The sequence below is a fragment of the Ictalurus punctatus genome, chromosome 19, assembly GCF_001660625.3.
Source record: "Ictalurus punctatus breed USDA103 chromosome 19, Coco_2.0, whole genome shotgun sequence".
NCBI classification, from domain to species: Eukaryota; Metazoa; Chordata; class Actinopteri; order Siluriformes; family Ictaluridae; genus Ictalurus; species Ictalurus punctatus.
In genome coordinates this window covers 6,589,258-6,606,432 of record NC_030434.2, presented here as the reverse complement: position 1 = coordinate 6,606,432, position 17,175 = coordinate 6,589,258, and the positions used below count along the sequence as shown (strand labels likewise).

At 38.3% G+C, this 17,175-nt stretch overlaps 1 protein-coding gene across 2 annotated transcripts in view; it reads right to left on the bottom strand.

The window, feature by feature from the left end:
- LOC108280063 (myelin regulatory factor like) overlaps nucleotides 1-16,928 on the bottom strand; it is a 28,799-nt gene extending 11,871 nt beyond the window's left edge. The window contains exons 1-20 of one of the 2 annotated variants that reach the window (XM_047162171.2): nucleotides 16,689-16,928; nucleotides 12,881-12,970; nucleotides 11,352-11,439; nucleotides 10,463-10,524; nucleotides 10,146-10,257; nucleotides 9,876-10,052; nucleotides 8,762-8,865; nucleotides 8,501-8,645; nucleotides 6,846-7,041; nucleotides 6,639-6,715; nucleotides 6,424-6,534; nucleotides 6,108-6,198; nucleotides 5,085-5,285; nucleotides 4,813-4,921; nucleotides 4,079-4,188; nucleotides 3,316-3,479; nucleotides 2,770-2,815; nucleotides 2,574-2,662; nucleotides 1,963-2,025; nucleotides 1,724-1,773 (exon numbers count right to left, since the gene is read on the bottom strand). In XM_047162171.2, coding sequence (XP_047018127.1) covers nucleotides 1,724-1,773; nucleotides 1,963-2,025; nucleotides 2,574-2,662; nucleotides 2,770-2,815; nucleotides 3,316-3,479; nucleotides 4,079-4,188; nucleotides 4,813-4,921; nucleotides 5,085-5,285; nucleotides 6,108-6,198; nucleotides 6,424-6,534; nucleotides 6,639-6,715; nucleotides 6,846-7,041; nucleotides 8,501-8,645; nucleotides 8,762-8,865; nucleotides 9,876-10,052; nucleotides 10,146-10,257; nucleotides 10,463-10,524; nucleotides 11,352-11,439; nucleotides 12,881-12,926 — 2,041 coding nt within the window. In that variant the 5' untranslated portion in view covers nucleotides 12,927-12,970; nucleotides 16,689-16,928. Of the gene's footprint in view, nucleotides 1-1,723; nucleotides 1,774-1,962; nucleotides 2,026-2,573; nucleotides 2,663-2,769; nucleotides 2,816-3,315; nucleotides 3,480-4,078; nucleotides 4,189-4,812; nucleotides 4,922-5,084; nucleotides 5,286-6,107; nucleotides 6,199-6,423; nucleotides 6,535-6,638; nucleotides 6,716-6,845; nucleotides 7,042-8,500; nucleotides 8,646-8,761; nucleotides 8,866-9,875; nucleotides 10,258-10,462; nucleotides 10,525-11,351; nucleotides 11,440-12,880; nucleotides 12,971-16,688 lie in introns of both variants that reach the window. The other variant, XM_017494818.3, reaches the window with a different exon arrangement.
- Nucleotides 16,929-17,175: the final 247 nt, after the last annotated feature.

Below are 17,175 nucleotides of genomic sequence, written 5' to 3'. Positions count from 1 at the left end.
CCTGTTCTTGGCTGACAGGAGTGGAACCCGATGTGGTCTTCTGGTGTTGTAGTCCATCCACCTCAAGGTCGATGTTTTGTGCATGCTGAGATGTTTTTCTCCTCAGCATAGTTGTAAAGAGTAATTATATGAGTTACTATATCCTTCCTGTCAGCTCATACCAGTCTGGTTATTTTCCTCTGATCTCTCTTTTTTCTTAATTCTGATGTTTGATTTGGACATTAACTGAAGCTCTTTACCTGTATCTGTATGATGTTTTTGCATTGTGCTGCTGCCACATGATTGGCTGATTACATAATTGCATGAATGTGCAGGTGTACAGATGTTCCTAATAAAGTGGACAGTGAGCACAGGTGAGAACAGAAACTAACTTGTGTCTCGGATGTTCCATAACATTAAATCTAACTATAAACATTTAAAATGTGTGACATGTTTAATTTAGAACACAGTCTGAACATGTGTTATTCCTTCCTTATCTACTCAATCCGAGCAATGCATTTGTATTCAGTTGCATGCCAATAGCAATAAGTGTAAGTATTGCATCCGTAAAATTTTCTAGATAGCTTGGACGTAATACAGGATGTAAGCAACTGCAGGAGCTTTAGTAGGATATTTTTCCTCATATATGTCTCATCCTACGACTTTTATTGCTGCCCTTTGGCTTTCATTATAAGTGACATTTTGAGTGAACATGTTTTCGGTTCTTTTCTCAGTACAGGGAAATGTCATAACTCTTGTACTTGGTAATCGCACATATGCTACAGATTTGCTGGTTAGAAAAAGGCTGTATTATTCCTTTGAAGAGAAAAGCATATTGTAAATCATACTGAATTTTTTTTTTTAATAAAATGTCATTGGAAACACTGAAACCTTATTATCAAAGACATGTATTTGAAACCATTAAGACAAATACAGTTGAGACCAAAAGTTAACAGGTACATACACATAGTCTAAGACATTCCAACTCAATTTTTCGCAACTCCACACATCACACTCTTGGGATCACTGTAACTTCTGGAAGACCAAGTTGCGACCAAGCTTTATCTTTCTGTCTGATGTCTTGACGTGTTGCTTCAGTATTTCAAGGTAATTCTCCTTCTTCATGATGTCATCTATTTTCTGAAGTGCATCAATCCCTTTTCCAGTAGAATTCCCCCACGACATCATGCTGCCACCCCCATGCTTCACAGTCGGAATGGTGTTCTTCAGATTAAAAACCTCACCCTTTTTCCTTCATACATAGCGCTGATCATAATGGACAAACAATTCATTTTGTTTCATTTGAACAGAGAGCATTCCTACAAAAGCCAGAATGCTGACGAAATGTATGTTAATGAAATGTGTGGAGTTGTGAAAAACTGAGATTGAAGATCTTTAGCCTAGGTATTTGTAAACGTTTGGCCTCAACTGTATCGACTATTTTGAAGAATGCAAGATTTAGAGATGATGCAACAGTTTGACTGTTGCTTTGATACACTTTATATGGTGATTTGTGTGGTCTATCTGTAAAGTGAACATTTATTTGAATTACAAATCAGTTTATTAAGTCTATATATTAGAAGCCACTATATTGTATATAGTATTGTGTAATGCAACATTAGAGGTGCAGTGTAGGTGGAACGCAGACCCCGACTCCATCCCCAAATTTGTGGTTCATTTGGTTCATTTTCAGTATCTCACTGCAGTACAGTAATAAAGATGACAAAACGTAACTTTTTCTTACCTGTAGTCGCCATAGTTGTAGTAGTATAGATTGGATGCTCACTGGAATTACTACAAGGTTTCAGAAACAGAAAGGTCAAACAGATGAACATTCATGTTTGCAATGTAGTATGTACCATATGCTATACTGTATGCTATACATGCTAATATACAACATACAGGCTGTACAAAAATTGTTTAACGCCTAATGTACAGATATGAATGAAGAGGTGAATGGTGTTTCTGATGACTGCACTCTACCTGAAACCAAAATCAATCTCTTCTCTTAATGTGAGCATGTAGAGTGTGGTGATACAGATGGCACTGGAACCATATGGATGGGAAAGAAAAACAAAACATACAGTACAAATGTCAATGTCAGTGCACTACTAAAATTCCTGTCTGGTTAAAATCAAATTAATATCGACTACTAGTAAAATGTTTGAGTACACTTAATTGAAGTTGGTTTTTATTTACGGTAAAATACATAAATCTGTCCATATACACTTATTAGTATGATCTTCTCAATGAGAATTTAGATGAAATTTTATTTTCCCTTGAATATTGTTTTTATATAGTGTAATGTTGTTTTTTTTAAATTACTTTTAAACTTTTCTCTCTAAACTTCAACACTGTCATAAGTATATAATAGCAGGCACTACTACTACTACTTCTACTACTACTACTACTACTACTACTACTACTACTACTACTTCTACTACTACAATGCTTAATATATTTATGTTTTTTTCTTTGTTTTGTTTTGTTTTTTTCAGGTGATATTAACATATTTATCTTAACATTACCTTGTACTGCATCGTCAGTAAATCTTTTGGTTTGTGTTAAATATATACTAATGGAAAAGGACTCACCAAAAAGCCATAGTTACCACAAGCATAATGATGGTTGCTTGGAATATTCTGTGCTGAAGGCAGTACTGGTATTTCTCACGTACACACTCCTGACACAGAAACACCATATTTTTAGAGTTGGTAAAACAGAACATAATTTATCAGGTAGTGCAGGAGAAGTAGGGTTTTGTTTGTTTGTTTGTTTGTTTTAACTTACTTTGCTAGTTTTTGGTGGTGATGGCTTTTGTGGGGGAGTGACTCCTCTGTAAGAGAAATGTAAATAGGATTTAACTATACGTATGCGAGTAAAACAACAGACAAAAACAGACAAATTGAACAAAATTAATTGGCAATTAATCCAAAGGCTTATTTATTATGACTGCAAACACAATGATCAGGCATGTGAGAACAGAAACTGTTCAGCAAATAGGGTCAAAAAATTTTATTACATGTGTTTATACCATTTATTTACATCTTTATTGGTCACAGCACAATTAATTTCATTTCTTCGCATACCCCAGCATGTCAGGAAGTTGGGGTCAGAGCACAGGGTCAGCCATGATATGGCGTCCCTGGAGTAGAGAGGGTTAAGGGCCCTGCTCAAGGGCCCAACAGTGCCAGCTTGACGGTGCCAGGGCTTGAACCCCCGACCTTCCGATCAGTAACCCAGGGCCTTAACCGCTAAGCCACCACTGTATTAGTTGTTATTGTTTAGGGGAAACCAATATAAAATGTTATTCACATACACAAAAAAAACATTTACCGTTTTTTATTTGCAGAGGTGCTTTTGGACCGCATGCTCCCCAGGTTCTTCAGCTTGGCCAGGCGTGCGTTCCACACCTCAAGCTCCTCAATACGTGTCTCCAGGTTATCAGTAAGCTTGCAGAGCTCTTTTACAGCTCCCACGTTCTCCATAAAGATCTGTTCCTGTTAGGAATCCACACAGAAGTTCATCTCATCAGTTTGTGTCAAAATGGTCAACTTTACTTTATGTCACTTAATGTTTTAGTTTCACAAAATGATATAGTTTTAGTATAATAATAATAATAATAATAATAATAATAATAATAATAATAATAATAATATTTTAAAGCCACACAATAATAATAATTATTATATTTATTTTATAGATATTCTGTCCATATGCCATTTTGTTGTTAAAAAAAAAAAAAAAAAAAAAGATTTCATTGTGTCACGTGTGTTGATTTTTGTGAATACCATATCAACATCTATGGTTTAAGCCATTATTTTTGACCCCTTGCTACAATGATATGGAAGACTTTTCTGCTTGTTTACATAAAACAGCAGTTACACATAAAATTAGTGCCACAGAAAAAGGCAATGCACTGAAGGGGAAAGGACATGGGATGTGAAAGAGGCATATTTGTAGCTCACTCTCAGCAAACTCTGATGTGAACTTTGACATGAGAAGTCATGAGCCTCTGTCTCTGTGCATCAATAAAAACCAAGTGACTTTCACATTAGTCAGTAAATAAAAAAAGGAGGAGCTCAGCTCAGGTACTTACTTTGTCCACCATGAGGAAGTTGGGGATTTTCTGTCCGTCGGAGCACGTGACATCTCCTACTTCTTTCACCGCTGTGGGAAGCAGCTCCCTTACCTCCTGTGCTATAATCCCTGACAAAGACAAAAACAAAGCTTACTTTACAGTCAGAATCTATTGATGCATTATTCGAGATCATTATGTTCACAAAGCCAACAAATTAACCCTTTGGGAATAAATCAGATTAATTCTTAGCCATGTACCCTGTTATTGTGATTATCATGTATGACATAATCATGCTCTGTCATTTTGACCTTGAAGATTGCATTACCTTTTGTGCCTGGATTTTTGTGATTACTATTATTTTGTCCTCACACTGTTTATTGGCATTGTTATTTGTGGACTTGATTTGTTTGTATTGTTATTAAACCTTCTGCACATGGATCTTCATACTTCATGGCGATTGTTAGATCATGTCTATACCCTGCCTCTAAAAGCACAAAAGTAATTCAAACCACCTGAACTGAGGCTTCAATTGTAAAATAATAACCATTTATTAGCTCTTGTGCATATTCACTAAAATTTACCTTAAAATCTCTTGGTTTTGAGAAGTGAACACATTTCATTTGATTAGTGATCAGAAGGTGCATGATACAACATTCAATCACAGTCAAATGTAATTTCATATAAAATGTGCCTGTAAACATCCTACTATTCCCAAATGGCCTGTATGCTATAATGTGTAACGCTATACACACCTGTTTCATGCACCTCGTTGATGCCCATCTTTGATGCAAACTCGGGTTTGTAGTCATATTCAACAATCCTCATCTGGGCTATTCTCCTCAGCTGTTCTGTTGAATCCACCTATGAAGGCATCAGAATCATCCACAAGGTCAATGATGGAGACCGTCCCACCTCCAGATTCATTTTAGTTTTGTGAAAGACTTCCAGGTAAATGACTGGTCCACTTGGGGATAGCTGAGTGTATTAAGGAACAGAAAGCATGTTGTGTATGTGAGATACTCACCTCTTTAATGTTCTCCTTCGCTCTGCTGTCAGAGGGGTGCATGACTGTGCCCATTATTTTGGCGTTTCCGCAAACTACCAGGGCCTCATCTGGGGAATCAGTGTTTATTCCCACCAGTCCCTGGCACACCAGTGAGTCTGGGGTCTGTCCTTTTATCCAAAGCGCCTCGCTGTCATTCTCAAACTGCCCCGGGTTCGAGGCCTTATGTAGATAAACATCAATGTGACAAACAATAATCCCAACATTTATGCTGTTACAGTCTGAATAATACTGTTACAGTGGTATAATATGGAAACATTGTGTTAGTTTCACTACTTGCCATTTGTCTCTAACATGTGTAACAAAACCCAACGCAATGTGAATATGCATATTCTAAAGTTTGTATATGGTTTATTCTTCTTCTTCTTCTTCTTCCTCTTCTTCTTATTATTATTATTATTGTTGTTGTTGTTATTATTATTAGTAGTATTTTTAATAATAATAATAATAATAATAATAATAATAATAATTCCTTAGATTTACATAGTGCTTTTCTAGGCACTCAAACCACTTTACATTGTATAGGGGGGGAATCCCCTCAACCACCACCAGTGTGTAGCATCCTCCTGGATAACGTGATGGCAGCCATATTGCGCCAGAATGCTCACCACACACCAGCTATTGGTGGAGAGGAGAGAGTGATGTAGCCAATTCAGAGAAGGAGATCATTAGGGGGCCATGACAGATAAGGGCCAATGGGGGAAATTTTCATTTTCACAGAGAGTCAGGACCTTGGTTTAACGTCTCACCCACAAGACAGTGCTGTTTTTACAGCATAGTGTCCCTGTAACTATATTGGGGCATTAGGATCCACACAGACCACAGAGTGAGCACCCCCTGCTGGCCTCACTAATATCACTTCCAGCGGCAACCTTAGTTTTCCCCAGGATGTCTCCCATCCAGGTATTTTTAAGACATATTTACAGTTTTAGGATTGAATGTGGTTGTGCACTGACTTCATTTGTGCACTTATGCAAAACGTACCCTGACAATGATTCTCTCAGATACGTTAGCAACCAGCAGGTAACTCTTCTCTTTGACTGTAGCATAAAGTCCCACCACCAGAAGGAAGTACCTGATCAATAAAAAAAAGTATCACAATCACCACACATAACATAAAGCTAAATTTCCCATTCTGTAAAATTCATATAGACCATTCACTGCTTTATAACAAGATCAGTGGCGACTGAAATGTCAAATCAAAAAGTGTGCTAAAATCTAACAGAGCAATTGCTGTCAGTTTTGTGATCTCTTAATTTGATTTGTGTGTGTTGTGTGTGTGTGTATGTGTGTGTGTCACCTCTGGTCAGGATTGGGTTTGCCCTTCTTCCTCATGTTATTAGCAGTAGTTTCACTGAAGTGTAATCTTCCGAGCGTAATCTTGGTTATTTTATTTCCAGGCAAGTTTACTCTGAAAAAAGTATAAACTCATAAAATGGCCATATAAAAACATGAGCTTGTGATATATAGACATCTTAAATCACATCAGTAGAGAAGTCTAAAATGAACATTTACTGGACTGGCAGGAAGGGTTTTTTGCTGCGGTCTGACTGTGACTGCTCGATGGTGATGTGGTGGCTCTGAGCCTCAAGCTGAAAATAAAGTGAATTCAATGCACCGGTTTAAACTGGCATGTTTAAAAAACAACCAAAAAAAAAAAAACATTCTTTGGAGGCAACCCAGAAATTTATTTTCACACAGAAATGAGTATTAGACATTAACCTTGATTCCGAAGACTTTCACTTGGAAGCCATCAACAGGCATAGGACCTGCTGGTGTCTTCACATATTTGGGGTCTCCAGCCATCCCAATGTGTACTGTGACTTGGAAGTGGTTTTTCTTCTGGCACACGAACGCTTCATCAGCTGTCGAGTAGCTGAAACCTTTATCTGTGTCCACATGGTAACCTGGTGGCAGGCTGTGAAGTGCACGACCAATACAAGAAACATCATATTCAGTCAACTCTGTGCTAAAAGGAGCAGTACTTACTGTTTGGGACTACAGGCATAATTTTCCATATAAAGGGAAGTACAGTTGAGGCAAAAAGTTTACATACTGTACACCTAGGCTATTACGATATTCATCAGTTTTTCATAGCTCTACACATTTCATGTTAACATACATATGTTTTCATGAGTCAATTAGGGCTTTGTTCACATGACAGGTAAATTTAAAACAATCAGTTACAAACAGATTTATTTCAGCATTGATTAACTATATCAGACTTCCAGTGGGGTTAAAAGTTTACATACACCACGTTGACTGTCTCTTTAAACAGTCTGGAAGTTTGGAAGATTCTGGCACCATACAGACACTGCATCATTCAGAAAAAGAGTCACAAATTTATTCCAAGTGATGAAAGAACCTAGGTTCAACTAAAGATTCAATTCACCCCAAGACAACAGCAAAGGAACTAATGAAGGAGTTTTAGGCATCAGGTACCAAACTATATACATCCACCATTAAGAGGGTCCTACATCACCATGGCCTAAAATTCTGTCATGTCAGGAATAAGTCCCTTCTCCAAGACTGGCATATCAAAGCCACACTGAAGTTTGCAGGTGATCACCGGCCTTTTGGAGGAGTGTTCTCTGGTCAGATGAAACACAAATGTAACTGTTTGGCCAAAATGATCAGCGCTATATTTGGAGGAAAACCATCTCAACTGTGAAGCACGGGGTTGGCAGCATCATATAATTGGGGTGTTTTGCTGGTAAAGGAACTGGTGCACATCGGAAAATAGACGGCATGTTGAAGATGGAGGATTCTCAAAAATTACTTAAGCAACACATCAAGACATCAGACAAAAAGTTAAAACTTGGTCACAACTGGGTCTTTCGGCAGGGCAATGATCCTAAGCATATCTCCAAAGCAAAAGTATTAAAGCAGCCTTCACAAATCCCTGACCTGAATCCCATAAAAAAATCTGTGGGCCGAACAAAAAAAAGCATGTCTGAGAAAGGAAGCCCATAAACCTGACTGAGTTACACCAGTTATGTCAGGAGGAATGAGCAAAAATTCCTCATTTTTGCCTTAATTGACTTTACACAAAAATACGGTACAGTATATGGTAACAGGAAATGTGTGGACTTGTGAAAATTTTATTTTGAATGTCTTTAGCATAGGGTGTATGTAAACCTTTGGCCTCAATTGTATAGGCTTTTTTTTTTTTTTTTTTTTTTTTTACTGGCATTAGCAACTATCTGCAATACCTTTGTATTCCAGAGACTAGGGGTTAAGTAACACCATCCATTTGGAAACATACATTTTCTCTCAATACTATCATTGCTTCTGTGTTTTATGTTTGACTTTTTTAACAGAATGAAATTATTATGAACATCGTGCAAGATGTTGTGAATGTGCCTGAAAAGGCTTACATAGTTTGGAAGCTGCTGTTGTAGAGACTGCTCCACTGGTTTGTTTGATAGTGGTCCCATTTCAGTAGCTGGTATGTCATTGCTGGACTTGCTGCATGGACATCACCGTCATAGCCTGGCATTTCACATGTGCCACTCTCAGGACCTATGAACAGAACGTGACACAGAGAAAGACTTCAAATTAAGCTTCAACCTTTGTTCTTATTTTGAATCAGATGATAGTGATGATAGTGTTCATCATTTAATACATTCAACACCCACAAAATGAAGGCTTGGTCCAAACTGGCTCTCTCCATTGGCTGTCATCTGTGTTTACATCGAAAGAGTTTGAGCGCTTTCTCTTATTTTTTTCAGGTAACATTTGCCTGTCAAAAGAAATGGAAATGATGATTTTCATCCCAACTACATCTCAAAAACCAACACAGAAGACCTGAACCTAGCTAAAAAAAAAAATGAATTGGAAAAGGAAGACACATTTTCCTTCTGTTTCTTAGCCTTTGCCTGGGAAACAAGGTCACCATGGTGCACACACATTTCTGACGTACAGACATTATCCACTCCATAGTTCCTCGTTCCCTCTCTCAATCTTTGTAACATATCTTACATAGAAATGGTTCTATACACCACAGACACACTGTCTGCACTAAGACTTTGCTTTTGTTTGCAGAAAAGTATTAGATTTAATTCCAATTATTTGTTATAAAACAAGATCTTGGTGGCTGTGGAGTATTTTAACTAGGCCAACTTGGCACAATCCTTGCAACCATCTCATTAACTATCCTGTCTTATGCTCCTCCCTAAAGCATGGGGCAGCGTGATTCCATCCCCAATGGGTGTCTATTAGTGCCATTATTGACCAGTTGGTGCAATAATAACTTTATGCATCTAAATGGGGCAGTGAATACGCTGTCCCAGGATTGTACAACATCTAGAACAGAGAGCGAATCAATGGAATTTCTAGTTATCTGTCAAATTGCAAACATTAGTTTAAATTGTTGGTCACTCAAAAGAGGTAATCTAATGGAATTTAAAATGTATGGAGTTTATGAAGATTTAACATTTCGCTCTGCCCCCCCCACATGCCCCTACAGATGAGCAGCCACTGGTTTTAAATCCATCTGTTTTAAGTAAATTGGTACTTTACTTTTATAAGATATAAAAAGGAAAAAATATATATATATTTTTTCTATTTTCTGAAATTATATTTTATTTTGACACAGGGAGTGATTTTTTTGTTGTTGCACTTTTTCACTCTGCCTGGGTATTTCCATACGGACATTTGATAGAGTCATATAACAATTCCACTTTTCAGAAATTCACAAACATTCTAAACACTGTGTTCAAGTAACACTAGCTACATGGAAACATTCCTCACCCTGCGTTCAGGCCAGGTTTGGAGGCCATGTACGGGTCCACACATACACCATGAGGTAAGGAGGTAAGGCATGGAGATGTGCTGGAAGTGGCAGCTTCTGTGTAGCCTCTGATTGCATCTATAGGAGCATGCTGTACTGGTGGTGTGGCGGTCTGAATGCAGCTCTCAGCTGGGCTGCTGTATGGATAGTGTAAGGATGAATCACACACAATCTGAGCTGTATCAGGTGATATGGTCTTTATATGCTTCATGGAGTTTCCCAAATCATACTGAGAGGATGATATAGCTTTAAGATGACAGAAAGGAGCGGGAGTCTGTCCTGTTGAGGTGTGCAAGCCGGGATCCAGCTGCTCAGTAGATAAGTCAGAGCCAAAGTGGACATCTGGAGGAAAAAAGGGAGTGGCATCATGACAAAACGTGTCTTAGAGTTGTGCAGGAAAATGAGGACACGTCCAAAGAAATCCTGTTTTTCTTAGAGATATTGTTTTTTTATGAATGTGCACCAATTTCTATGATATTGCAGTTTCGATGTCCAAAAGGTTTTTGACTGATCATGTATACATGTATATATTGCTTCTGGTTGTTACCTGGAATTTGTGGAGGAGAACAAGGTTCTGAACCTGAATCTGGAGGTGATTCAGGTAACATACTGTAAAAAATAAATGTTTAAAAGATACAATGAAAAATATTAACAATACTTATACACTACATTAAGTCACTTCTCTAAAGACTGGGTGGTGTTTCTCATTTTGTTCCTTGTATTGGAAACCAGGGAACAATCTTGTCCACAAAGACCAGGTTGGCTGGATACACACCGGCCCTTTTTTGGATAAGATTAAAGACCCCTGATCTGCACCATATTTGAGGAATAAACACTTGGCGGTGTGCTATTATAGGGGAATAATCAGCAACGTGGTAGTATTATGAAGCCCAATGTAAGTAAATCCAATGCGATTTATTCCAATTATACCACAGTAATTTGACAACACTTTTTTTTATTTATTAAAGAATGACATACACTTGATCCATTTATAATTATATTTCATGCTGTACAATGTCCACAAGACAAGTTAGTTCCTGTTATATAACAGCTATAAACAGTCGTACCCTCACCAACCTCTCTTCTACAAGACAAAAAGAAAGCAAGAAAAGAACTGAGAAAATGAATCAACAGTTTCTCATATTTGAGAATTCAACAGCGCTGGGTCATCAATGATATATATTTCACTCTTGATAAGTTACATAACAGTAATATAACTCTGACATTAATCTTACTCAGTGATCAGAAAAGCTATTTATACAATAGAGAGAGAGAGAGAGAGAGAGAGAGAGAGAGAGAGAGAGAGAGAGAGAGAGAGGGTGGGTGTGTTAACAAATTTATTTACATTGTTTACCTGATTTTTAAGTAGTGTTAATGTACTTATTATGTATAAGGAAACTGTAAATGAAAAAAAAGCAAATGTACTTGGTACTCACAAAGTGGGGTCGATATCATTGCTCAGATATTGCTCTAGAATGCTGGTGTCCACTGCTGCACTGTCCAATACGCCATTGACATCCTGCCCTGCAAATCAGAAATCACGTGTACAGATCTTCACATTCAACATAACTCTCATCTTCCTGCTCAACCATCAGGAAAAACCTCACAACATACAGAGGCTCCTATGAGAAACACTTGCAAAGTATATAACCTTGCAAAAAATACTGCTGTTCAGGTTCTGTGTAAAATCATGAATGTGTATATATAAGCTTTACATGCAAAAAACAGTGAAATGCACTGTGTGCTGTTACATTATGCGTTTCTTGTAGAAAATTAAAGCTAACATACTGTATATTACAGTAAGGTACAATGCCAAACCAAGGAAGCTTACAACATAAAACACAGTGATTCTTCTGACTCATAAACAATCAATGCTTTCCCTTGGGTATTGTACATTATTGCTGCAACATTATGGCCTTGACTTAATAGCTCTGTGACTTTTGTTCATACATAAATGTGACCTTGAACGTATGACGATATGTTGCAACTACACCAAAAATACAGTACCGGATGCTACAGTATGTTTCTCCACAAGAGATCATTCATTCGTTCATTTCGATATCTTCAGTAGCTGCTTTATCCTGTGGATCCAGAGCTGATCCTGAAAACACTGAGCTTCAAGTGGGAATACATCCTGGATGGGATGTCAGGCTAACAGTGGGTACCATGCACACACATTCATTCACACCTCAGTCAGTCACCAATGACCAAGATGTGAATACAAAAAGGTCTTCATGCACTCATGGATTAGGGAACAAAGTCTGGAAATCTGTACACTGCTGTCACAGTGAGCCAAAATGGTGTGTATTAATTATAACAATGCCTGTAATACTACAATTAACAGAACACGCCAGAATAACATCCAGGAAGCAGTCACTCCCAGGATCTCATCTACATTCTTTGACTAGATGTACCTTGATCAGCTGCTCATATAAAATCTGTGTCATATAACAGCTTGTGTGGGAGCTTTTTTTTTTTTTTTTTTAACAAATCCCACTTCAGCTTTGGAGCAGGACAAAAGTTAAAAAAGTGCACCATTAATCTTAAGATGAAAACAAAAATGTTAACTTATATGGGCATTGAAGAATATTCTTTTCGAACATCCGTAACTCAAGATGACTCATGTATGGGCAAGCATTCTATAAGTTTGAGGATAGGGTTGGAGACGTGGTGATTGCTAACTCTAACCCTCCACTTGATAACTTGATTTGTACGGAATTCCAAAATTGGATTTGCTCATTTAAATTCTTACAACATATAACAGATTGACTAAACAGCTGGTGAAGCAAAACCAGGGATTGTTGAGCATTAGACAAGAAAAGTAATGCAAACATTTTTGTACACATGTTAAAGAAAGATCTAATTGTTGTAATTAACTCAAAACATGAGTCAGTTTCTTGTACGGAGACATAGTTAGTCATAATGTTTAACAGAAAATGACACCGTGACATTATGTAGGTCTCACCATCAAAAAACTGCTGCAGGGCCTCATTTTCACCGAGTACATCCATCAGACCTTTCCCAGACCTGCTGTACTGCCTCCGCTTTACTCCCCCTGTTTAGCACAGACAGTTTATGAGTCTAATGCTATATTTTTAACCTCCACATATTACAGCCTTAACAAAAAAAATTATGGTTCAAATTAGCAGGAAAAGGAACAAAAATATATATTTTAAAAATCCAGACTTTTAAGGACAAATTTTTAACACTTACAAGCCTTGGCCTTAAGTTACTTTAACTCACTTCTATGCCAATGAAGAATATATTACTTAGCAGTGAACCAGCACCTGAAAAAGGCTCAAATCTGGAGACAAATTATAGAAAAGATGAATTAGGTGTGAATTAAGTGAGATGAGAAGAAAATGGTTTGAAATGAAAATGGAGGGGAGAAAAGATATCTTCTTAGGTGATCATGTTGAATTGTTGAATTCATTTAATTGCTGAATGTGTCAGGCATCTGTTGGGCAGAACTCTTGGAAATGCAGGAAGACGTGTCATGAGGAAACCTGATGTATCCATGAAGAAGCCAACATTGGCACTCAGCACACTAGGGATTGTATGGCACATTGCAGCTTGAGACATACCAGATCGGTCACTTATTGGTCACTTAGTCCTGGCTTTTAAGTGTGGCTGACTTACACACCAGTTGGGCCAATGTAGCTGTAGCCCAGGTTCAATTCCCAGTCAGGGAACCAGCCTCAGCCATTCTCAGTGCCAGAATCAATATGTGGACAGGTGATCCAATGTTGTGACCATGAACTGGAGCAGCTGAAAGGGTGTGGATGAATGTTTGTGTGTACAGTTCATCTAGAAAGTATTCACAGCACTTCACTTTTCCCACATTTTATGTTACAGCCTTATTCCAAAATGGATTAAATTCATTATTTTCCTCAAAATTCTACAAACAATACCCCATAATGACAACGTGAAAGATGTTTGTTTGAAATCTTTGCAAATTTATTCAAAATAAAATACTGAGCCTTTGCTCAGTACTTTGTTGAAGCAACTTGGCACCAATTACAGCCTGAAGTCTTTTTGAGAATGATGCTACAAGCTTGGCACACCTATTTTGGGCAGTTTCTCCCATTCTTCTTTGCAGGACCTCTCAAGCTCCATCAGGTTGGATGGGGAGTGTTGGTGCACAGCCATTTTCAGATCTCTCCAGAGATGTTCAATCAGGTTCAAGTCTGGGCTCTGGCTGGGCCACTCAAGGACATTCACAGAGTTGTCCTGTAGCCACTCCTTTGTTATCTTGGCTGTGTGCTTAGGGTCATTGTCCTGTTGGAAGATAAACCTTCGCCCCAGTCTGAGGTACAGAGCGCTCTGGAGCAGGTTTTCATCAAGGATGTCTCTGTACATTGCTGCATTCATCTTTTCCTCGATCCTGACTAGTCTCCCAGTTCCTGCCACTGAAAAACATCCCCAGCATGATGCTGCCACCACCATGCTTCACTGTAGGGATGGCATTGGCCACGACTGGTGCCTGGTTTCCTCCAGACATGACACTTGCCATTCAGGCCAAAGAGTTCAATCTTTGTTCAATCTTTGGTCTGAGAGTCCTTCAGGTGCCTTTTGGCAAACTCCAGGTATGCTCTCATGTGCCTTTTACTGAGGAGTGGCTTCCGTCTGGCCATTCTACCATTCAGGCCTGATTGGTGGAGTGCTGCAGAGACAGTTGTTCTTCTGGAAGGTTCTCCTCTCTCCACAGAGGCATGCTGGAGCTCTGTCAGAGTGACCATCGGGTTTTTGATCACCTCCCAGCTAAGGCCCTTCTCCCCGATCGCTCAGTCTGGCCGGGTGGCCAGCTCTAGGAAGGGTCCTGCTGGTTCCAAACTTCTTCCATTTACGGATGATGGAAGCCACTGTGCTCATTGGAATCTTCAATGCTGCAGAAATGTTTCTGTACCCTTTCCCAGATCTGTGCCTCGATACAAGCCTGTCTCGGAGGTCTACAGACAATTCCTTGGACTTCATGGCTTGGTTTGTGCTCTGACATGCATTGTTAGCTGTGGGACCTTATATAGACAGGTGTGTGCCTTTCCAAATCATGTCCAATCAACGTAATTTACCACAGGTGGACTCCAATCAGGTTGTAGAAACATCTTAAGGATGATCAGTGGAAACAGGATGCACCTGAGCTCAATTTTGAGTGTCATGGCAAAGGCTGTGAATACTTATGTACATGTGATTTTTTTGTTTTTATTTTGAATAAATTTGCAAAGATTTCAAACAAACTTCTTTCATGTTGTCATTATGGGGTATTGTTTGTAGAATTTTGAGGAAAATAATGAATTTAATCCATTTTGGAATAAGGCTGTAACATAACAAAATGTGGGAAAAGTGAAGCGCTGTGAATACTTTCCGGATGCACTGTATGTTGCCCTATGATGGACTGGTGTCCCATCCAGGGTGAATTTTCCTTGTGACTTGCACCCAGTCTTACCGGGATATAACGATCGATCAATTCACCCTGACCGGCATAAAGCAGTTACTAAAGATGATCTGTATAGAAAATCATGACCAATTAAACAATCTGAAGCTTTGATAAATAAGGCTCATTGATTGGATATCTTGGTTAGTTCTTCACAAATCTTCATTCTTTATCTCATTTGATCATAATGTTAGGAGTAAAATATTTTCAATGTTGCATATCTTTATATCAAAATGGTCCATAAGACTGTTGTTTGGATTCTTCCAGTTAATGCAGTGATCTTTTTTTTACCTTAATATTTGCTTTGTTTGATAAACATTTGAATTAATATTTCATTTTTGTTCAAAGTGTGTCTAGTTGCTTAATTGTTTCTTCGTCATACATAGTAAAATTAATATTTTATGTTATGTTGTTTTGTCTCCTGTCTGGAGTATAATCTCTTGAGGACTTCTCACCAACCTTCATTGTTGGGTTACTGTCTAAACAGTGTTTCTTCTCACACAGGATCAGTCAGCTATTTATAGATGCTTCCTGTTCAGCTCTTTTCCAGTGTTCTTCCTCTTTGATTCTGGCATTCACCAAGACCTTTCATTTTTATGATTCACACTTCGATTTGTCCCTGTGGAATCTCGTCTTTCCCATATGTCTCCGAAGGAGGTCGAGTGGGAGGTTTGATTTTGCGTATAATAAACCTAGATGGATTTCCACTTTACCTACCGTTGGTAGCTTGATGGATTGTTGTATTTCTGTTATTTTAACATTTTATACCTAGTTCTTTCTAGAAGCTTGGCGATGGCCTGTAGCACAGTCACAAGTTCAATTCAATTCAGTTCTATTTGAAAACACTTTTAACAGTGGACACTGTCACAAAGCAGCTTTACAGAAATAAATACATGCAACTCTGTAGTTCCTTGATGATTCTTTAGTGTTATATTATTTATCTTCAATGCAGCTTGTACAGTATGGCAACTTGTTGATCCCTTTGTTTATTAGTAGACTTGGAGTCAATAATTTAATCTAACTGAATTTACAAGCAGTGTCCTGGATACATAAAAGTCCCAAGATGACGCAACCCCCTTTAAGAGCAATTCTCTTTAGTGCTAATCAGCAACAATTTGCCAGCTATTAGAGGTATACACCACACTTACTTACGTAAAGCTACACTGATACTCATCTGTTAATCTGTGCAACATGATAACAAATAAATCAAAACCAAAAGCTGATATTAAAAAAATACAACGAATACCACTGTTTAAAAATGAAGAATTTGATTAATTCATCGAAAGAACTAAACTTTTTGGCCAAATGATATAGATTTGATCGTATTAAAGACAGATCTCACCGTTTCTTCACAATAAAGTTTCCAGATTCTGTTGAAGGTTCACCTGTCAGCTTCTCATTCAAGTGTAATCCAACATCATTGCAGACACTAGTACATACTCCACACCACGGGCAGATGGTGTTCCGTGTAATGTTCAATTGCTAAATATTTTCTATTGTGAATTTACGTAGTTCAATAGAAATGGCGGCTGTTGTTGAAACTAACATGTACTTTGTTCGGTGATCGCTGAGGCAAACTCCATCCGCCCGTCCTGCGCAGGCGTACACCTGTGTGTATGTGCAGGAGGGGCTGGTGGCCTTGCTCAGAGTAATAAATGTTGAGTTTTTATGGCCTGAATTAGATGGGAAAGAGCTATGCTGTAGAAAACCTGGTGGAAACAGTTGCTTATCAGTCAGGTCTTATAAAACAAACATAGCCATGACATCTCAGGGATACAGTCTGTCTCTGATCTGTCTAATGAAGCAGCATTGCTCCTGTAGACAGCCTT